This window comes from Gordionus sp. m RMFG-2023, chromosome 1, assembly GCF_954871325.1.
Source record: "Gordionus sp. m RMFG-2023 chromosome 1, tfGorSpeb1-WG-v2, whole genome shotgun sequence".
NCBI classification, from domain to species: domain Eukaryota; kingdom Metazoa; phylum Nematomorpha; class Gordioida; order Chordodea; family Parachordodidae; genus Gordionus; species Gordionus sp. m RMFG-2023.
Genome location: NC_088775.1, coordinates 2,944,073 through 2,968,191, shown reverse-complemented (window position 1 = coordinate 2,968,191; position 24,119 = coordinate 2,944,073). Strand labels below are relative to the sequence as shown.

At 31.1% G+C, this 24,119-nt stretch overlaps 1 protein-coding gene across 2 annotated transcripts; it reads right to left on the bottom strand.

Annotated features, from left to right (window-relative positions):
* Positions 1-5,715: 5,715 nt before the first annotated feature.
* LOC135922712 (uncharacterized) lies at positions 5,716-22,111 on the bottom strand. Of its 2 annotated transcripts, XM_065457155.1 has the most exons (8): positions 21,879-22,111; positions 21,737-21,832; positions 16,607-16,837; positions 12,329-12,397; positions 11,947-12,024; positions 11,326-11,443; positions 9,012-9,828; positions 5,716-7,447 (listed from the first exon to the last, which is right to left on the bottom strand). In XM_065457155.1, the coding sequence occupies exons 1-8, from the start codon at positions 21,969-21,971 to the stop codon at positions 6,514-6,516; spliced, it is 2,436 nt and encodes an 811-aa protein (XP_065313227.1). In that variant the 5' UTR covers positions 21,972-22,111; the 3' UTR covers positions 5,716-6,513. The 2 variants fall into 2 exon arrangements, with proteins under 2 accessions (XP_065313227.1, XP_065313228.1); XM_065457156.1 differs by lacking the exon at positions 11,947-12,024 and having other exon boundaries at positions 5,720-7,447; positions 21,879-22,104.
* Positions 22,112-24,119: the final 2,008 nt, after the last annotated feature.

Here is a 24,119-nt window from a genome sequence, read left to right as displayed (position 1 = left end):
AATAAATAAAACAAAAAACAAAACAAAAAAATAAGATTTTTAAAAATAATGAATAAATAAAGATATTTAATTTTTATATTTAATATTTGAAAGAAAGAAAGAAAGAAAGAAAATTTTTTGCCTTACAAAGGGCCATCTTGGGCCATTTTAAATTCTGACAATGACATAATATTATAATACCTAGTACACTGACGATGTATATCATAATGACGCATTTGAGAGCGTTCAATGCAAATCAGCTGAACCCGCCATTTTGGTAACCCATAATTCGCGTGTTAAAATCTAATATTAAATTGGTAACTCACTTCCTTAGTATTTCTCGATGATCAGGCAATTCTTTAATAAAATATCAGTTAGAGATCTGAGGACAGGCTGGGTCGGGCCTTAGAAATTTTTTTTTAAAATATATCTAAATTCGGGCCGGATCGGATAAAACTTTTTTTAAAAAAAGGACCGGCCTGGCTCGAAAAAATTAGGCCCGATGTACATCATAACAGTTTTCATCAAATGCATATGCAAAACTTTCTTTTTAGCCATGCCCGTTTCATCATGGACTGGGCTCTGCAGATCTCTATAACCGTGTCAAAACTCTAAAGACCAATATTCACCTTCTTTTTCTTATTGCTAAGTCCAAAATTCTGAAAAAAAATTAACTCTTTAAAATTTAAATGCCATTTAATTTTAATAATTAGTCCTTTTAAAATATTATATTTTATGGCGTCCATCTTTGTCAGGTGATATGGAAGAGAAATATGATTACATTAAAAAGACACTCCACAAAAAAAAATAATAATCTAATTACAATTTTAAAAAAATAATAATTTAAACGCTTTAAAAGGGTTATTTAAGATAATTTAAACGCTTTAGAAGTGTCATTTTTAAAATAATTTCTTTGTATATCGATGTTAATAAATATTGTTTTAAAAAAATTTGAGCTATTTTTGTATCCATGGATATTTTTATCGTAGGACATATGTGTCAGCGATTTTCCTCCTTGCGGGGCATTCATTATCGATTTGTTGTTTTGGCAATCTTTCTCAATATTGAAATTTTATTTCCTTAGGCTTTGTAAATTTTGAATAATTTTTTTAAAAATTATCACTATAGAAAGATGTGATAAGAAGAAATTATCCATGGAAATTTAAAAATATTATATTTTTAAAAAAAAAAAATGTTGAATTTTATCCAGTTAGTTGCGTCCAGTTTTTTTTTGTTTGTTTTTTATTTTTTTTAAAAAACTGACAACATAGCCAATCAAATCAAAATTAAATAAAACTGGACTAATTGATCCCAATTCAAGGAAGGCTCAACTGTGGGAAATTTTTTTAATTGGACGAAATATATTCGAAATTATGACGACGTATCTGAGAGAATGAGTAAAATTAAAGGTTGTGGAGATATAGGAAAAGAATTGATTAAAGGTTTGAGAAATATGGGGTTAGGGTTAAAATTTAAAAAAAAAATGGCTTCTTAATTTTTTTTAAAAGAACCAATGAAAATAGGAATAAGCAGTGGCATGGGTAAATAATAGTCTTCGAAGATATCGCGCTTATTGCGCTTGCGCTAAATTTAGACTTCCTTTTTTTTTAAAAATCTAACTGAATAGATTTTTAAATAATATTATGATAGCTAAAAGGTAAATGTAGTTTAAAAAAAAACGATTTTAGTTGAATAACGACGTTATTAGGTTATTATCAAAAAATAATATTATGAAGGCCTGAAGATTTTTTTGTTTCATATATGGTAGAGAGTAATGTTGTTAAACGACTCGTGCCGTTTTTAAAAACGGCTAACTCTACATTTAAGCCAGAAAAAAATCCTTTAAGCCTCCAGATTTCGCTTATAAATGTCTAGTCTCTTCTCTTCTCTTCTCTTCTCTTCTTCTCTTCTCTTCTCTTCTCTTCTTCTCTTCTCTTCTCTCTCTCTTCTCTTCTCTCTCTCTTCTTCTCTTCTCTTCTCTCTTTCTTTCTTTCTTTCTTTCGAGCCTTTTAACAACACTACAACAAAATATATTGCTTTACATTTCAAAAAAATTAAGCTTTCATGGGCGCGCCTGGGAAATTTTTCGATAAGTTAAGGCAAATTTTTTTTTTATTTGTTTAAAAAATTTTATATACTATTTTATTAGGGTTTTTATATTACTTCTGTCATTTTACTGGATTTTTATGAGATAATGCATCATCACGTGCCTTTGGCTTTTATTTTTTTTCTCGTTATTTTACGTGCTTCTATCTTCTAGCTTGCATTTTATATCATATGGTGTAGCAGAGCCCTTTGAGAGCTTTTCTGTCATTTTGTGTAAGTTGGTGCGGTTCGCATTTTAGATATTTTTGCGTCGTTTTGCATAATTTATCGGTCTTCTTTGTCTGGTTTAGTAATCTTGCCATGTCTTTGTGCCGCTTAGTAAAAATTATTTTTTTGCTCTGCTGTTTTTCCTCCATTTTGCGTTATTTAGTAATGCCGAGCCTATATAAGCATAATTATTCATATCTAAATCAAGGTATGGATAAAATTTCCAAATTATGAATCATTGTAATTTTAAAAATAATGAAATTAAATCTACGTTTAAGGCTGATTTTTATGAAAATAATTGTAAATATCCTTATCTACGATTCGATTTAAAGGCAAAATTTAGCTAATCAGGCATAGTTGCCCCGAATATAGATTTACGACCTATCTGCAGTACCCCCAAGGAAAACTATTACTTCAGACAGATTATAATGATGTCGCTCTAGAAATATGCAGATCTAACTGTTTATCCATCTATGGATCATAAATAATTCTTTTGCTAAAAAGTGCGCCTTGAATTCGAAAATTTAAATATTTTTTATTATTTTTTCTGCCAGTCTTCACCAAATATAGGAGATGGATTAAATATCTAGGGAAATGATAATTAATTAGGGCCGTGCTAATATATGGTTCATGTTGGCCCCGCTCTCGATGCCCCTGTCTCTAGTTTATTTTAGTTATATTTTCCGGAAAAAAAATGATTATAGTTAATCATTTTAAATATATCGGAACCATTTTTATCCGCATATTATTTATGTTGCATAATTGTGTATTCTTACATTATATATATAACTTTATATAATATCCAAATGTCAATCAAGTTAATGTTTGAATGTATAAAGATTTTGATCGTAGATGGCACATAGGATTGAACATCTATCGGCGAAATCTTGACGCTTAGGCAATATTTTCCTGGCTATAATTTTAAGTTAGCCATTTTTAAAAATCTGATAAAAATCGAGCCGTTAAACAAAACTACTTATAACAATATTCTATGTTTATACTTGTCAAACATCAATATGATATCAATCAATCCTTTGGGATTCTATAATCAAGACTTTCAAGATTACTTTGTCACGATTTTGATGTTTTCTTTGCGATGCAATAAAATATTGGTCATCTATTTTTTTTTAGTGAGATATTATAAGATGTTGATTTATTTGAGAAATTTTTTGACAATAAAGTCGTTTTTTATGGTGACAAGGAGCCAATCATTACGGAGATGATTATAAATGTAAATGAAAAGACTTGACAACGAGTGTATTATTACTTATATTTCTGTTCAGATAAGTAAATTTTTCTTAGAATCTAGTCAAACTGGATTCTGGAGATCAGCTAAATTTTGAATCGATTTTGTTTCCCAATTGAGTATATAGATATTATATTTTGTAAAAAAATGCTATGCAACGTTCTAAATCATCTTCTCTCTTTTATTTAGAATTGTAAACAGCTGTCTGAATAGGATTGATTCTAGAACTTTTAAAATAAAATAAGAATATTTACACGTTTTTTTAGGCGTACTTTAAAGGGTAATTATTGGATAAAATCTATATATAAATGGAAAAACTGTCCGAGCGGCTTTTCTGAATTAGAATGATTCTATTTAAAATTAGGAACAAATAAATTTTTTTTATTTTAATGTCTCGTTTATAATTTTTAATTTTTTTTTCCTTAGAAATATTCCCCCCCTCCCGGATCGGGCAGACTTGAAAAGGGTACAATACAGGACTATAACTATATATATATAAATTAACCTTGCATGAATTTATATATTATTCTAATAAAAAAAATATGATTCCTTGCACAATCCCACCTCTGCCTCAAAATTTCCATCCAATATCAGCTGTCTTGAAATCACTATGTGTTGATGACTCTTATTTATTACCTTTTATCATTTAAATATGTCTAAACTCAAAATTTATATAAAATGATAATTCACTGGGTATCTCTCACTTTTAGGAAACGTTAGCTGTATATCATTAATTATGTTGAGTATAAAAATAAACTTAATATATCTCCTGGAGGAAAGTTCATCCGTTTACTAAAACAGCTGCCTCTACTCTTAAAAGAACTAAGAGTACCCCTAACCGTTAAGAGTGGGAGATATGTCATAATATTACTGTATCATTTTAGATAGAGATTTATTAAACAAGAAAAAAAAACTGATTATTGCATATCAGAGGTAATGATATACGACGTCAGTCAACATATAACAATTTATTCACGGGGTTAGAATTTTATTTGTCCGAGAAAAAAATTTGGGCGGAGAAAGCTTCTAACCTAGTAAAAACAGGTGTTATTGATCTATCATTCTAAAACACGACGCCTTTCTTAATCAGAAGGAACATAACAGATTTTGGGAATATGGTTAGTTAGAAAGTCTCCAAGACAAATGATTCAGATTTCTGTCTTTAAATATGGATTCTTGACATTTTTTTTAAATAAATGTTATAACACGTTGTTTCCCTTGTTCCTCTTAAAAATCGTGTTATTTCACCAATATCGTCGCCTGAGAATTAGACTATTCTATATAAACTTTTTGTTATACTATTCCATCTTACACAAAGAAATACGAAATATATACATAAGTTGAATTATAGCCAATATAAGGTTATATATCCTATTACAATAGAAATTTAATTTTGAAAATTGATTTTCTGTAAGATTACAAAGAGAGGAGATATAATAATCTAATTCTCAGGCAACGATATGCAGGTAGGCAATAGGATAATATTAGAATCTAGAGTGCTGACGTGTTTAGTGCCGTTTAAAGGATTTCTTCTAGCGATTTTTCCAACCTGCAAGCTTTGCAACTGCGCTATGCTAGTTTAAATCAAAATAATCGATCCAATAAAGACAGCGTCTTTAGACCCTAAGAAGAAAAAACCGTAATTGTTCGAGAACCCTCTAGATTAAACAGCCAAGTCAGATGGTTTTTCGACCGAACCCGACCCGAAAGTATAGAACCCGATTTTTTTTTGACTATGAACCCTACACAATCCTATGTAAATTTTTTTTATTTCTATAATATAAAAAAATAGTACGAGTAATAGAATTTTATAACTCTTAGGTACATATTACAAATTATATATTATTCACATTTTTTTGTTTTGAAAGAGGAAAAAAATTTGGCAGAGATCACGTGACAAATTTTTCAAAAAAAATTTATTATTAAAATAAAAACTCGCGAATGCGCATTAATCTCTAATCCATACGAGAAATTTAAAAATGGAGCCCGTAACGATCTTATTTCAATAATATAAAAAAATACTGAAAGTCACGTGATTGTTAAAGTAAAGAACGGTGCCACGTTGCAAATTGTGTTATAATGTTCTATGATCTAATATCAATATTGTAAATAATGTAATAGGAGAATAACAGCTGACTAGATTTAATAATAAGTAGAAGAGATATTAGAGTCATTGATAAATAAAAATATCATGTATCACAGTCGCGGTAATTAAATTACATTTTTGAGTTTTTAAAAAAAAAAAAAATGGCGAACAAGTTAAAAAATAAATAAATAAAATCGTAAACAAATATTCTGACGTCAAGTATATAATCACAAAAAAAAAATATGATAATTTAAAATGAGAGCATAAGGAAAAATATTGCATCAAATTTTAGTAATCTTATAAATTATAAAAATATATAAATATAATTTTTTTCAAAAAAAGAGGTTGATCACAATCGCAGAACGTAGCTGGGGCAGTTATAACGGGGCTTATATGGTGTAAGCACCCATTTTAATCTTAGTTTAAGGTCTTCCCATACACCGAGTCATAAACACTTAATATCAGCGTCATGGGAAGCCATAGAGAGGATCGTATCGGAGCCATCAGGTTTTTCCTACAGAGTTAAGGAATATGATATCGAATGCCATTTCGGGAAAAAAAACAAATGCTCATGCGCAGGAAAAGCTAATATTTGTTGATCTTTGACTGGTAAAAATTCGGATAACGAAATATTATTTAACACCTTCAAATTATGAGGGCAATATTTTCAGGAGCTTGAGCTCCATATATCTATAATTCGCAGATGTGACCATCTAAGCAATGAATGGGTTTCTATCGCGTTACACTTTTCAGAAACAAACGTGAGAGTTGCTATCCAAGATAAAATTAATCTAACTTTGATTGAAATTTGTCTAACTTTGGGGGTTTTTTATCACCACGAAAAAAATAATGGCCTTGGGAGAACTTTGATAACATTTATAAGGCATAATCAGAATCCTGTACCATCTCCTACTTTGTAGGCCGTGAGCGCGGTGGCCAAAGCACAAATGGCGATTTCAAAAAGCGCGATGCGGTCCGCGGCCCACGAGTAAGATCGAGCCGCTCGGCCGGTCATGATCCCTGCTAAAACGGGGCCAATAAATGCCCCGGCAGCTATAGCTGAACTGTAAAGACCGGATATCAAAGTAGTTTCTGGGCATACGCTCGATTTACCAAAAGTACTCAATGAATCGTTGTTAGCTTCTTCAGAAGAACGAGGTTTGATGATAAATTTTATGTCATCATCACCTATATGGCGATAATCATGGGTTTTAGAGCAGGGAACATGGTCGTGGCTATCAATAATACGGTGATAGACTTCGCCATTTTGATTCAAAATACCATCATCGCTGGAATAATTACGATTCGGAGCCCGTTTTTCTGGCAAATTTTGACGCGCTGTTCCCCAACCACCCTCGATTTTTTTAGGGTCATAATCTTTGATGTCGGCGTCTTTAGCATTGAGCTCACGATCTCTCATTCCGCCCCCATTGGCCACCACTAGATTCTCCTTACTCCCGTTCGCCAAATATTCGGGTAAAGAGCTAGAATAAAATTCGTCGTATTCCTCGCACAAACCAGTATCTCCTTCCGCCGCGGCGTTATAATAAGCCATCGATACCCGTTTCGTTATGTCGGCGAACGTCATGACAATTTGCAAGGCGAAGGCCAAGCCCAACACGACTTGAGAGGTGCACAGAGCTATCAAAGACGCCGTCTTGTCGAAATGCATGGGAACCGGAAGCGATAAAAAATAATAGACCAAGGAATATAGAAACGAGTAGGAGTGTCTCGGGTTTTCGCCCTCGGCTATTTCCAAAACCGGGATACCCGATAACAGAAGAGCTATGGAGGAGAGGAGACAAGATACGATGAGGCCATACCTTCGAATTTTTTTAGGGGAGGAAAAAAAAGGTAAATAAACAAAATGTCGTGACATTATAAAAAAAAAACTCTGATGAACTTAGCTCTTAAGTTTCTTACTCAATTTTCATGTTGTTCTTTCTTTTTCCTTCCTACTTTTTTCTTTCTTTATTTCCTTCATTCCTAACCATTTAAATCCAATCCTTCAAAATTTAGTGGTTTAGAACTTATATTTAAGGGTTCACAAATGATTTTTAACATGCTAGGCTGATTATCAATATTCGATAACGCGGATCTGATAGAAAGTTTTTTTTCTTTTTAAAAAATGGAAGACAGAATTGATTTCGAATATTCCTCGTGGATCGTAGAAATTCTACGATTCCTAATAAGACTTGAAAATTGAAAATATACCAGAGACCATAATAATGAAAGGTCACGGTTCCTGATAAACTCAAAACCCGACGGGTTGAATTTTTTTCCCTCTACTAGACCCTAACGGTGAGGCACCTTCGAAATTTTAGTTCCATATAGACTTGTTCCGGTTTTTGAGTCCCTGGTAAAAAAAAAATAATGGCCGCGATATTTAATAACCAAAACAAAAAACGGAATCAAACCATCGCCTCGTGTATCAAAATTTCGAGGCGAATAATATACGTGACGATATTCGAATAAACACCTGATGTCTAATTAATCACATGACTGGTTGGCAAATAACCATAATTTAAAAAAAAAATCATCGTTTAGTTGTAATAAAGAGATCGGTGATACGCGAAACCATGGACGTGAACCCGAATCTGGGTTCAAGAATATGAACTTAATCGAAACCGATTTCCTAAGAGGGGTCAGGACCCGCCCCAAGTCCATATTAGCCCGGGTTGTCACTGATTGGTCTATGGTTTCAAAATGCCCGACCATTCCTGAACCCGGGTTCCAGTTCACATCCCTGCGTGAAAACATTAATTAAATATAATAAATAACCTAACAAAGACGCGGCTCAAAACTAAGCAAATTCAACTTGATTTTATCTGTCGACACGAACCATAAAACACATGTTCGAAAGACCATTTATGTAAACCCCCTAACCCCCTCCCCCCATTAAAATTGAGGTGACTACTGACTATACTAAAATTATATGAGGTCACCACTCTTCCCTTGCTAACGGGCCGGTCAATTTCAAAATTGAGATTTTAGTCGATATAATATCAAGTAAGCCTCGAAATTTCGCTCATAGATGAATAGATGTTCAAAACTTTCTGGTATCTGTGAGGGAAATCTCCACGCTTGCGTAATATTTATTGACCAAAATATTGTGTTAGCCGTTTAACCTTGAATTCATAATGGCGCGATCGCGATTTAACAGCTGACTTTTTAAATATTTGTTTATGAGATTAATTTTTCTTGATTAAAATCATTAAGATAAAAATTAATATTAATAAATAAAAATTGATCTCATAAATGGATTTTAAAAATCGATCAGCTGTTAAATCGCGCCATTATGAATTCGATGTAACAACAACATGTGCCTACGCCACTGAAAAAAAGGATGCCAAGATAATAGGTATTTTTTTTAAAAAAAAATGAAACCTCATCATCTTGAAGGGTTGTATTCTGACCCCGCACATAGTTTTCCTATCTGTCAGGGCCCCGAAAATCAGGGCGAACACGGTGTAAGTCGCCGAAAGAACGAAAAATATGCTACCCACGGCCGCTGAGTTCAGAGGATGCTCGTCGAACATCAGGAATAGCATATGCTTGTCATGACGATTTACAGCGGTCGCATTTGTCAAACGGTTCATGTCAGGGTAATTTTTGGCTGTATAAGTTGGGTCGAGATCGTGATTCGGGCGAAATAATTCATGAAATTTGGATGAATTCCCGTTAGTCAAAACCTTAAACGAAGTAGACTCTTCGGCGGTGAATGGGTTGTTAGACTGCGGGCCCCAGAAAGCTGAAACGGACCTGAGATGAGGTTCCAATGTAGCATCGACGAAGGAGAGGGTGAGGGAAGCCCCGAACATAACAAGGTAATCCAGAGAAATCGAATAATGCATATAGAATAGGGAAAAAAAAGAGAGGGCCTTGAGTAATACCGAATTCTTTTCCTCTAGATCGTCATCGCCCACGCCGTTATCAGAGAACTTCGCCGATTCACCATTTGCGTGATTCTCGCTGGGGAGACTAATTTTATTTTTAGAGATTGAATCGCCTCCATGATCGTTGCCAATAATATCGCCGTTTATAAATTCGACGCGTCCTATGCCTTTAGCGAAATAATCGGGGAGGTCATCTACAATATTACGACTCGAGGAATTGAGCAACAGCTGATCTCCGCGAAGGCAATGTCCATTAGACCGATTCTCACAATTTGTCGGCGATTTTGGGCGGGGTAAACATTTTATAGCTTTTTTTAAGTAGATATTGAAATTTTAACGTGAGTGCGCAAATAAAAATTACCAAAATGGACAAGTATCACCTTGAATTCATAGTGACGCGATGGCGATAGCGATTTAACAGCTGATCGATTTTTAAAATCTGTTTACGAAATCAATTTTTATTTTTATCTTTAATTCAAATCATAATAATAATCTAAGGAATAATATTTTAATAGAGAAAAACTGATCTCATAAACTGATTTTAAAAAAATTGTCAGCTGTTAAATCGCGATCGCAATCGCGCCATTATGAATTCAAGGTTATATGAAGCGCGGATGAATATATCAAAGACCGGCAGAGGTCAAAATTGTAGGCCAGGGCGATATTTAAAAAAATTAACAAATCACTGGACAGAAATGTAAACGGGATAAAAAATACCCCGGGCCAAAAATACCCTAAAAATTTTCCATTTTCGACCATACCCGGATTTTTATTTTTGATCCCTTTATGGCTCGGTTCATTAAATTTGAATACGAGCAGTAAATGAATATTAAAGACTCCGCTATAATTTCCAACATTTTCCCCGTTGATTAATTTGATTATAATGTTCTTTTTTAAGCCCGGACTGGGTAGAATTTTTCCTGCAGGTCTCCAAGATATATATGTCGTATTGGGATATAGAATCCATTGAGATTCGGGAATCTCTCAATATTGCATCATTCACATCGAGGACGATTTTTATAATTTGGAAAGTATGGGATTGACCGAAAATGTATCCCGATACGTGCATAGTAACAACTACCCTATAAATTTTGAACAATTTTGGCCATGAAACTTTTGTGTGTTTTTTGTACAATTTAAATTCGTATAAAATATCTGCATAAAAAATGAACGTAAAACAAGTGGCAGTTCAAAAGTTCGTCACAAAATTTTCCGGAAATAACAGTGTGGGTACTCCGGTCAGGCCGAAATACGTATCCGACCAAATCGAATTTTTATCAAATCGCCCTTCAATAAATGATTTAAAGTCGAAAGATTCCGAATACCCCGTGATGTAGTTGAGGAACATAAATTAAAAGTAAGGGTAGACGGCCAACCGGCTGAAACCAACCGATAAAAAAACCCCAAGCAGGGGTTGGATAAAATTCATAATCTCGGTCCGAATATTAATTAACCAGATGGAAAATCGTATGATGGGACCCACGTAGAATTCATTCTCCTATATTTTCCAATTTTCCCTTTTTGAAAATCATTACAACAGCTAAGTATTATTTAAATAGATCCAATTTTAAAAAAAAATAAAAATCGGGGTTATCTAGTCCAGGCTCGAGATGTTGATATCAGCTGGTTTATTACATAATATAAAAGAGTGAAAAGTGGTTAGAGGTCAGTCTCCATTTTGGTCCGGAAAAAGGATTGCTTCTTTTTAAGATTAATTATAAAGTGCAAAAAAAAATCGTACCCTAAAACTACCATCTATTTTAAGGTGGTATGTTGGATTTAACAAAACAACAAAAAAAAATTACGCGTGGCAAGGCGAGCGGTGATGGCATCTTCGAAGGACGGGATAGAATGCGCGGCTACGATCAGCAATATCAGCAAACTAATTCCTATAACGAGGAATGGCAAAGGGTAACCTCCCAGCTTTAAAAATTTTTTTTTATTTTTGTTGTAATTAAAGTTAAGTTTTATTTTGTCATAAATTTTGATGTAATGTCAAGAATATGTCAATGAATTGAATTTCGATGAAGAAGCAATAAACAAGATTCTCTTGTTAATCGAGTTATAAAATATTAGACTAGCCCCCTCTTTGTCATCGTTTATAATAATTTAATTTATATATATATATAGCAAAAATTTTCCTTTTCTTTTATACCACCTTATATTTGCATACTAAAATTAACGATTTTTTCAATTTTAATATATTTACAACTAGTGTTGTTAAACAAGTCGTTTTGAGCCGATTTTTTAAAAAGGACTCTAAACTCAATATTTTATCTAGAAATAATATTAGGCAAGTCTGAAGATTTTGTTTTTAGGAGGAACAAAGGTTTGGGACATCTATCAGCGAAATCTCGAGGCTTGGGCAATATTTTTCTGGCTAAAATATCTAGTTAGCCGTTTTAACAACACCACATTCAACTAACATATTCAAATTTTTCTTTATTCGCCACTTCCAACAGCATCCATATTGGGATCCAACAGGGGTAATCCATCTTAAAATTCTATTTATGAGATCAATTTTCCTTTATTAATAAATGGAAATTTAAAATTATTATAAAAAAAACAAATCTTAAAAATCAATCAGCTGTCAAAATCGTGTCGGATCGGTTCCCACTGTGAATGCAAGCTAGGGATGCAACGATTTTTTTGTATTATGGGATAGGATCTCGATCATTTATATTCATAACATCGGTTATAGGGTCGTATCGTAGTTTTGAAAACAATTACGTAGTAATCACGTGATTGATCAGATGTTTTTCGAATAATTTTTTAAAGATTAAAAAATAATAAATAAATAAATTTAACCATAAATAGGTAACCACCGATAGGAGGTCCAATAGCGAAACCCAGTCCGGCAAAAGTCTCAACGATCCCCTAGAAAAATGTGTATATTATATATATTTTTTAAAAAAGAAGGAAATTTATTTTTTGTCTTTTTTATTTGAAAGAGGTATAAAAAAAAGAAGAATTTGTGTTACAACGATTATAATTAGGTCGACTATTCGATTCGGCGAATTGTAAATTATTCGGTTATCCGAAAATACAACGGATTATTCGATATTTTATAATCTTTTTTTTTCAGCTTCCCTAACCCTGCATTCTCGGTTAGCGCGAATTCGAGTCATTTTTTGTATACCACGCGGCGAATTCTAGCTTTGTGAATGCAGGGCAACAATGTATCAACCGCTAAATCCAGAATCGTGAACCCCCCCCCCCCATCAAAAAAAGAGTTGGGGTCAGTGAAGAATATCTGAACCAGGTTCGGTTTAAGGCGCGTTCTAAGTTCGGTGTCTCCAGAATATTTTTTTTTAAAATATATATAAAATGGATACACTAAAAATATTTAAAAAAAACGATTCCACGAAAAAAATAATAATAAAGAAAAAAATTTTTTTTAAAAAAAATATTGTTGAACCATAGGAACCCTAAAAAATGTTTCGCGATTATGGTTCAGCAAAATATAATCAGGGTTTCTGACTCAGGGTCCATAACAGTCTCGCTCAATTGCAAGAGTATTGTAAAATATAAAAGATGAGAAGAACAACTCTTCCCTTTCAATCGTTATAAAATGTTCCATTCCTTCATCCATCCAAACCTGACCAAAAAAGAGTGGCAACAACATTTAATCCTTTTTTTTTATAAAAAAAAATCTGATATTTGGATTAGCTCATCTCAGGTTCCTTTTTAAAGGAACTAAACAACCTATTTTTTTGTTGATCGGAAATTTTAGAAAACATAAAGTGCACATACGTTTTAGAAACTGGGACTAATTGATAATGGACAGAGGTTTTGCTGTTTTTTTTTTATTAAATAAAAAAACAAGTAAATTATTCTTTTAAGGCGTCAATGCTATGACTGTGCCTCTAAACATTGGTGGAAAGATATATGGTTCACAAAACACGCCTTCGCCAATGAAGAATCTAGCACATTCTAGGGTCCATCGTTACATGTGGTACGAGATTCATTTAATACCTATTGCAAAAAAAATTCGAAAATCTCCATAAACGCGTGGGACATATTTCGTCCCATTCACGATAAAAAACTGATAGTTCAACTTCTTCGCACGCTTGTAATTTAAACAAGGGACGCGTTACGTTTTTTTTTGAATTTTAAACATTACGGCAAAACGCAAAGGTTCAATTTGTGCGCACTGCACTATAGGATTCGATGACCGTCATGTCGGGTCATTTAAATGTAGTGTTGTTAAACGGCTAGATGGCTAAAATGGCCAACCCAAGATATTAAGCCTAAGCCTGAAGATTTTGTTCATAGAAGGGGCGGGCATAAAGGTCAGGAAATTTATTAACCAAAATCTTGAGGCGCCTGCGCAATATTCTATATGGCAAAAATATTGGGGTTAGTCGTTTTTTTTTCGTAAAACACTAATTTTTAAATGAATGTTAATCGACAAATTTATTCGGCGCAATTTGCCGTTCAAAAAACTCGACGGAAATCGTGTTTCAGTATTCTAGGGCTAAATTTTTCCGAAATGGAGGGTCGGATTCTAGGGGTTTTGGCAAAATATACATCACAAACCCTTTAAGAGGAAAGAACGTCAAAACCATCTTTAAAAGAACAAAGTAAGAATGAAATAATTTTCTATTTTTTTTTTCCAGCGCGTAAAATTTATTGAATGCTATTAACAAGTATAGTTTTTTTTTAGCCCTTTTGGGCCAATTTTTAACCGGCTAAAAACTAGGCTAAACAAAGTTTTAACCGAAAACTGTCACTTTTAATCTCGGGTTTTTTTTAGAAAGATAGCGGCTCAAATTTAGCGAGAAACTAATACAAGTTGAAACGCCTCAATGTTTAGCGGATTTCAGGCAGGCGTTCTGAAGACCAAGCCGAATTTGCTGACATTTAGCCATTACTCAACTCTATTTAACAAGCTTTTGTTCGGCAGAGAACGTTCGTTTTCAGGACTAAGAAGTCTTAAATCTTATTTACGTTCTACGATGAAATAACAACATCATATCGCAATTTTAAATGTAAGTAAAGGAACAAAAGAGATTTGATTTTACATGTGATAATTGTAGCAAAATAGTAATATATTGTAATACTATTATGTGTTATATTCGTAGATTAGATATGGTTATCATGACTAATATAATAATTTGTAAGGTTCTATAGCATGGATTATATTTATAATTTCCGCATTCTATTCCACATGATTAACAACCTTGTGAATATGTATATATTAAAGACTGGAATTTTAGTATAAGCGGATTAGTTTAAAAACGAATTTTTTATAAAAATAAAAATAAAATAAAGAAAAAACCACATTTTACCTTGAAAAAAAAAAGATATCAACATTTTTATTAAAAACATCATACCACAAATCAAAAAATATATTAAATACTATTTTTAAGTTAGTTATATTATAAAAATACTTCAAAGGACATTTAAAAGATTTTCTATATAAAAAAGTAAGATTTTCCATATAAAAAAGTAAGAATTTCTATATAAAAAAATAAGAATTTCTATTATAAAAAAGTAAGATTTTCTATATAAAATTAAAAGCCACCTTTTCTTTTACAGTTAATTAAAATTTGATTAGGGTTTTTATCCAGAGACCAGCAGGCCCGGCCCTAATTATTCTGGTACGAGTCTGGGAATAATCCTTTGTATCGCCGAAAGAGGATTATCCCTCATAGATAGCTCGAATTCGCGGGCGAATTATACAAAATACGCCGTATTTTTTTTGTAATTCTCCGCCACAAATTTGCGCTAACTAAAAACAAAAAATTGACTAGCCCTGCCATTAACAGCTAGCATGAACTCTCGGGGCGATTGCCATTTTCTACCCACTCCCCAGCGAATTTCCGTTAACTGTACCCGGACAAGAAAAGGGGGAGAGTTTTGATTCTGAATTATCTTCTTGAATGAGGTTCTAAGTTATTTTCTTTGGATTCGATTCGGTTACGAGCAAAAAAATATTTAAAACTTAAAATCAGTTATAGCTGGGGGGTTTTTCTTTTCAATTTTAAAAAGACCACCATAATGTATAAAGGTATTTAACCTCTATGAATTTCAAATAATCTTAGGCTAAACCTATTTAAACAACTAGCCTACCTTTAGGTTAATACAAAAATAGTCATGGAGGAAAGTGCATCAAAGTTTACTAAAACAGCTGTCTCCACCACTCTCAGAAGAAATAAGAGTACCACTAATCCTAAAGAGTGGGAGATGTATCCTAATACTAGTTAACCGAATACTCCTAATTATATTAGGGACCCAGCTAGTAGTATGGCACTAGTATTAGGATATATCTCCCACCCTTTAGGGTTAGTTATTTTTAGGAGGTTAATTATGGCAATCGACCAGATGCGACCTGACACGAATACCCTAACAAAAATGGTGGAATGGTGTAGAAAAACATGGGGTTAGGATTAATATACATAAATAAAAAAAAATGGCTTAAATAAATTTGATCATATGATCAGTTATGAATGCGTTCATAACTATAACAAACTATCGTTTTCCATTTTTATTTTTTACGAAAAGCGACTTTTTGGATTAGGTTGGGATTAAGGTTAAAAGGGTCGCCAAATATGGCGTAGGGTTAATATAAAATGATTCAACAAAATTTGGTAGTGCGCTCTATGAGGGTTGGGTTTATATCAGATTAAGTCTTAAGCATTAAAAATTTTTTTATATTAAAATGAAGTTTTTTTTTTGTCCAGATCATTTATCTCTGGGATTCATAAAAAAAAACGCAAATTATTTATGGCGATATTGTCCTAAAATTCGCATTGTAGGAACCATGCCGAGGTATTACAACGGCAAATTTTGAATCTTAATAAAAAAAAAAAATTTTTAAAACGCGCTATTATTGTAATAAGTTTTTTTTAATAAAAATTGTGTTAAATACCGGGGTAAATAAAACCATAGCGCCAGAATTTGTCAAACCCTCGACAAACTATAAACGCCTACAGACAAATTAGTTGAACCGTTTGTCAGAACCCCTTATTGGAAAATTTTCTTTCTTTTGCTCCTTCCTTCTCTCCTTCTTTGATTGCCACACATGTAATTTATTAAAAATAAACGTGTACATAAGTAAAAAAAGAAATAGAAAATTTTTACGAAAGCCGTTCCGATGTTATCGGGGTAAAGGTGGACCGTTAGCACGTACGAGGCTGTAATGTAAGCCGAGCATCCCAGGCCTTGCAAAGTTCTCAGCATGAGAGTCAGGCCAGCGAAGTACGCGGGATTGGCGGACATAGGAATATAAGTGGTGAAGCCGAAGCAAAGGGTGGATATTGAATCAAGGAATATTCCCCAGAGGTAAAGTTTTTTTATTCCTATTTGGTACATCTATGAATAGGGGTGTAAAAAAAAATAATAAAAAAATAAAAAATGGAGTCCTAAATAGGATCTATTCTTATCGGTAATCGGTCAAGAAGTGTCCTGGACATAAAAACACCAGGCCAAAATACCCCAATCGAATGTTTGTGTCATTCTTTATTAAAAAATATTTGGCTGACACGTGTCGTAATGAGGTGACATTTATTTTTTTGCAGTTTGAGAATAGGAAAGAATTTTTTTTTTATAAAAATCATTTATCATTTGGTAAAAAAAACAGCTGGTTCAAGTAAAGTACAGTTCGATTCCCATCGGGATACCCCTTTTCTGAAATTACCAGTCATGAGGTAGGTAAGAGTTAGAGAGATGGTAGCTAGCCAGCACGGATATGGGAATGAAATTATTGTAAGAAAAAATCATCGTATTTTGAATGGAAGCTGCCATCAGTCCTGGAGACCCATGGGAGCACAGCAAGCTTACGACCTGTCGCTTCCCAATCAGGCCCTCCAAGAGCTGAAATAGTAACAAAAAAAATATGGCTTAGAAATGTTCAAAGAAGTTCGAACACATTCCCATCAAATCATTTTTCTGCAATTAAATCTCATTAGAGAAGGAATGGCACTAATAAAGATTATTTACAGCTGTACTTGATTTTAAAGATTACGTATGAACAAAATGTAGACTGAATGAATAATGACAAAAAAATCGCTAGGACATGTTTTGGCGTTTTTCAAATTTAAACATCCCGTTATTTTTTTCTATAAACAAAAATAAAACTTCCAATCTAACAGCGCACCTGCGATATCAACAAAAATGGTAAATTTCGCGGTACGGTAAAGAAATATGAGGCGCAGCGGAAACGATATCGCCTCCGTCTTAATATAGATTTTCATAATTAATTTTGCAAAGATCTTCCCGTTCCACATAATCAATATTCTGCAATTTCCTTTACTTTACTATATTATACCCTTCAATTAGGAATATTATGCACAAAAATTTTTTTTATTTCGAGATGAAACGGGACATTCATATGCACAATTATAATCGGATCGAAAAGATTATTTATTTTATTTTAAATCCATTCACAAAAAAAATATAATATACGGTCCCTTAGGCTTACTGCGATTATTTATTAAGAATTGTCAATACATCAAATAACTTATATAGGTAAAAAAAAATGATGAAGATTTAAGTGAATACCGAAAAACTTCTCAAAATTTTAATTCAAAGATTCCAAGGAAAGAATGAAAAAGGGGGGGGGGGTGATTTTAACTTAAAGATCCCGTCTGCACCAATCAAACAGATCACAAATTACGTATATGAATAGATACCAATGATCTTATTTTTTTTCAAGATCATATGCTCATAAACTATTCCATAAACTAAGTCCAAAAGAACTCTACTAATAAACAAGGGTAAAGTAACGAAGAATCTAATTGTCTTAGTATGTTAAAAAAAAAATATATATATATATTCTCATTAGACGTCAATCAGATGGATCGTAGACATCTGATTGGAGAAAAAAATTATTATTATTTAATGTAAAAAAAAGAAATAATTATAGTAATAATAATAGTTATAGATTTGTATTAGGGATATTCATCATATTGTATTTTTCGGATAATTTTTATAAAAAAATAAAGAAATTTTGAATAATGTAAATAATGCGGCCTTTTTTATATATATATAATTCGAAAAATACATTCAGGAATATACTTTAAAAGAATATACTTAAAAAATTGGAAATATATTCAGGAATCCAAGGAAAAAAAGGCTACAATATTTAGATTATTCAAAATTTCTTTATTTTTTTATAAAAATTATCCTAAAAATACAATATGATGAATATCCCTAATACAAATCTATAACTATTATTATTACTATAATTATTATTTCTTTTTTTTACATTAAATAATACTAATTTTTTTCTCCAATCAGATGTCTACAATCCATCTGATTGACGTATAATGAGAATATATATATATTTTTTTAACATACTAAGACATGTCACCCCTTTATGGGTCAGTGACATTCCTTTAACAAAAACAATGGCTATACTACAATAATTTAAAACAAATTTTAAAAAAAATTACTATACTACAATAAGAAATTTTTAGAAGAAATTACTATACTACAATAAAAAAAATTTTAAACGTTCTTTCACTTGCTATCCGAGCTACATTAATAGTAGATCCTCCCATAGATCTTCCTCCGGATCAGTTGATGCCAGCAGTCTCAGCTACCGTCAGCGGGTTAGGTTCAGCTACTCCAGGCGTTATTGGGCCCATCATACTAGCTGCTCGATGCTGTTCCATCACTGTTCGAATATTTACGTAATCCATTCTACTAACACTGTCCTCTTTGTTCATTAACTTTGACGGCGTAGGCTGAGGATTATCCTTATACTTAAAAAGTTGGAAATATATTCAGGAATCCAAGGATTAAAATTGTACCATTACTTAAAAAGTTGTCGATAATGCGATCAGCGGACCAAGAAAGGATAATCCTCAGCCTACACCGTCAAAGTTAATGAACAAAGAGGCCAGTGTTAGTAATGGATTACGTAAATATTCGAACAGTGATGGAACAGCATCGAGCAGCTAGTATGATGGGCCCAATAACGCCTGTATAGCTGAACCTAACCCGCTGACGGTAGCTGAGACAGGACTGCTGGCATCAACTGATCCGGAGGAAGATCTATGGGAGGATCTACTATTAATGTAGCTCGGATAGCAAGTGAAAGAACGTGTAAAATTTTTTTAATTTTAGTATAGTAATTTCTTCTAAAAATTTCTTATTGTAGTATAGTAATTTTTTTTTAAATTTGTTTTAAATTATTGTAGTATAGCCATTGTTTTTGTTAAAGGAATGTCACTGGCCCATAAAGGGGTGACATGTCTTAGTATGTTAAAAAAAAAATATATATATATTCTCATTAGACGTCAATCAGATGGATTGTAGACATCTGATTGGAGAAAAAAATTATTTTTATTTAATGTAAAAAAGTAATAATAATTATAGTAATAATAATAGTTATAGATTTGTATTAGGGATATTCATCATATTGTATTTTTCGGATAATTTTTATAAAAAAATAAAGAAATTTTGAATAATCTAAATATTGTGGCCTTTTATATGTATATATATATAATTCGAAAAATATATTCAGGAATATACTTTAAAAGAATATACTTAAAAAGTTGGAAATATATTCAGGAATCCAAGGATTAAAATTGTACCAATACTTAAAAACTAATGTTATCTGATTTTACTCCTTTTTTTCAGACATTATTTTTGGGGAATTTTTTTTAAGATGGGAGAGAATTGGAATATATTTCCGGAATTAAAAAAAAATATGGCAGAATTTTTTTTTATAGCCGAGTAGAGTGCAGTAGATTTCGGCTTAAAAAAAATATGTGGTATGCCTCCTACTGGTTCAATTTGGTAGATCTGGCAACCCTGGTTCAGATAGGACCGGTTTTTCTTCTGAAATTAACCTACCCATTTTTATAAATAACTTCCTCTAGGGTGCCTGCTTTCTATTATAGAAAAAGGTATAAATCAAAAATGAAATTTAATTACAAAATACCCTAAAAATCAAGCAAATCACTCATTTAGAGTGGCCATATCTTAATCTTTATTTGCAAATTTTATATATTTCTTATTACAATTACATCATTGGGTAACCATTTAGGCTTGCAAAAACTCTTTTAATTTAGGGTTGTTCAAACTCGAGGTAAAAATTTGAGATTAGCCTTATATATTTCTCTCTCAGTAGCTAAGGTTTAAAGGGGTTTGAGAGATTATAGAAATTTAGAAATTGGGATAGGTTGCTAGGCTTAAAGTATAAAAAGGATTGTTAAATATGGAGTTGGGATTTTAAAAAAATGGTTTAACAAAATTTGGGAATATATATGGTAAGAGGATTGTTTGTTTAATATGCTTAAAATTCTATCAGATTATAATAAATTAATTAAAATCAGGGTATCCTTATCTGGTGTAATTTTGTTTAAGTTTATTTTCCAGGAAATATGTTTCTGGAAAATATTTTATTCAGCTCCAACCCAATTTGAGGAAAAAATTCTTGATCTTCGAGTAATTTTTATTTCAAAGATTTGAGTTTCATCTGGTCCAAGATTTTATCTTAGAAATAGGCCAGATTCTAACCAAATTTTTTGACTTTGAAAAGGCATATATATCAATGAAATTGGCATCTATTAGTATTTAAGGAAAATATTTTAAAAAAATGTTGATTTTATGGTTCTAAATAATATTATTTTTTTTAAAATAAAAACAATAAATTTTCTTATCAATCCAAATTTTAAGAAGTTTTAAAGAAATTCAGTCAAAGTCTGACCAACCCAATTGATAGGTTTTAGCTTGTATCAGTTCAAGAAGGATTCTATTTAAAAACACCATAAATTGAGGGAGTAATAAAAAAAATAATCATGTCATTTAGAACCAAATCAGCCTTGTGATTAAAAACCAAATTTGCATATTGAATAAATAAGGATTTTAAAAAAAATTTAGTTGTATAGTGATGTATTAATAAGCATAAAATGACAAAAAATAGAATAATAATTGTATAAATATTTTTGTGATTACACATAATTTATAAATAAAAATAATTTAGAAGGAAAGAAAAATCTAGTCTAAAATAAATTTTAGGTTGAAAAAAAATTTTAAATTTTAAATCTAAAATCAAATTTAAAATTATATACTCTGATATAGAGATCAGCACAACCAAATTTACACTGATCTATAAAGATTTTTGGAAGGATCATAATTTCATTATTTTAGGTAACAAAAGTTCTGAGCTAGATTAGCCCCCCCCCCACCAAAAAATATTTTTAATACAAGTTTCTAAGCTCAAGCAGATTTCTAACTGATATTATTATTAAATATAATTACATAGAGCCCAAGAATTGGTGACATGATAAACTGAACTCCTTGGAATACCCCAAATATTGTCCCAATCCAAAATTGAGGCACATTTTTTTTCTCAGCCTAGTATTGTAAGTTTAAAAAATAAGAATTTTGTCATATAATAAACTTCTTTAGGAAAAAATGGAGATATAATTGAGAAACATATTGATACAAAGAATTCAATAAGGCATAGTATAATCATTGCTCTAAGCCTTTGCATTTTAAGAATGTTTCAAGTTTGACAAGAAAAGATATTGATAATCAACATGGAAATAAGTTTGTAAATTAATATTTCTTCTTTTGCAGAAAATATAGTAACTTCGGAATATTTAATATGAATCTGATTTGACTGATTAGATCTCACAAATATTTGTAGTCAATTATGAATCTGACATTATCTATAATAAATTAAAAAATAATGTTAATTATTTAAGAATACATTTGCTGTCAACTATATGTAAATTTATACACGTAAAAAAAGCTCATTTTAAGTTTGCATATCTAAATTTTTATGCTTTTTAGTAATGTCATAACCCTTTATGCAAAAATATATATCAGCTGGTATTTAGGGAAAATGTAGAAGGGCATCAATATCGAAAATGTGTTTCACAAAATAATTTTTTTTATTATTTATAAAAAAAAATAAAAATATAAGAAAAGAGACACAATTTACAAGACAAATATCCCAAAGGGCTCTTTATCAAGACACATTAATATCAATACCCTAATCTCAAAAAATACATTAATTTGTTAACACGATCCAAATTCGTCCCATTTTGAAAATAAATTAATAAGCGGACATTTGTCACCAATACTCATGATGTTTTTGGTGAGGAATTAATTAAATTTATAAAGTGTTATAATTATCTATCATAAGAAAGCCTTCTAACTAGCAGGTAGTAAATGCCCAATTTGATTTTATTTTTAAAATTAACCCGATTTTGATTACAATAATGTTAAGCCTGGTTACTCTGCTCATAGATGTGTGTTACGTTGATATTGTACCTTTCTAAATAAAAAAGAAATAAAATTATAAAAATATCGATTTTGAAACAATAAATTAAATTAAAATTTCCTTTATTCATAACTATTAATTATACAATAATAAATTATACAGTAAAAACATAATAAAACTAAAGTTAAAAAAAAAAGAGTTGAAACAAAATAAAATTCATTTAGAAAGTTGTATAATATTCACAAAATCTCAATTATATATCTTTTCTTAAATATTAATTTACATCCTCTGATAAATTAAACATTATCAAAGTAATTTGAATAAGCCATTTGTTTTTTTGTATACAAGTACATTTGAAACAATTTGAGTAAGTTATTTGTTAACTGAATATTATAACAATGACATAAAGGTTTGGGCTCTACTTGCCAAATCTTCAGGCTTACACAATTTTTTGACTAAAATCTTAATCGGGTCGTTTTAAAAGACCGACAATCAGTACGATACTACTAACAAGATATTAAGATGAACATTCACCCATGCAATTGAATCGTTATTCATGAGTCCATTTAACAATGCAAGAAAACCGATTTCTCCTTTTTATTTCTATATTTATATGCACTATACATTTTTAGTAATAACAATTGTTTTCCTATATTTCTTTGCTTAAACTACGTGTTTAAAAAAAAATAAACTAAAATTTCTATTACGCCAAAAAATGAAATATAAAGGAAATAACTAGTATTTTAAGAAATCATTATGAGCATTAGATATAATTATAAACTTTACATGCTTAATTAATAATCACCAACAAATTATAAAATGAAGTTTTTAGACACTATTAAAAATCAAAAAATGTTTTGAGAAATTTATAAAAAATATGTTGAATTTTCTTTTCATTTGCCAATGATGCCTATTGTATAATTGAAATGGTTAAAAATATTATATTATAAGATTTATTGCCTAAGTTGTCTTTAAAAAAGAATGATAAAGTTATTTAGAAAAAAGCTTAATAAATTAAAGCAATAATTTAAAGTATTTGAAAAAAATTATGAAGCAATTAAAATTTGGATTCCAATTTGCAGATTATCCACAATTTGGCATATACAAAATCAATGATAACAGGATATCGAACTTTGGGCAGTTTATAGCAATCTTACATCACACTTAATAATGTTATAAAAATCTAGTTTATATTTAACGCTGAAAGAACTCGATTTATTATGCATATAATATTGTTAGTTATGCTAATTTTTAGCCTTAAGTTACCAGTTAAGGATACTTTAGTATAGAATCGAGCTATTGTTAAGTTAAATAAGAAAATATTAAAAAAGGGAGAAAATACTCCTATCGCTTTTGGCTGAAGAGAGCAAGGATGGAGGAAATACAAGTCAGGTAAGATTTGGAATGGAATAA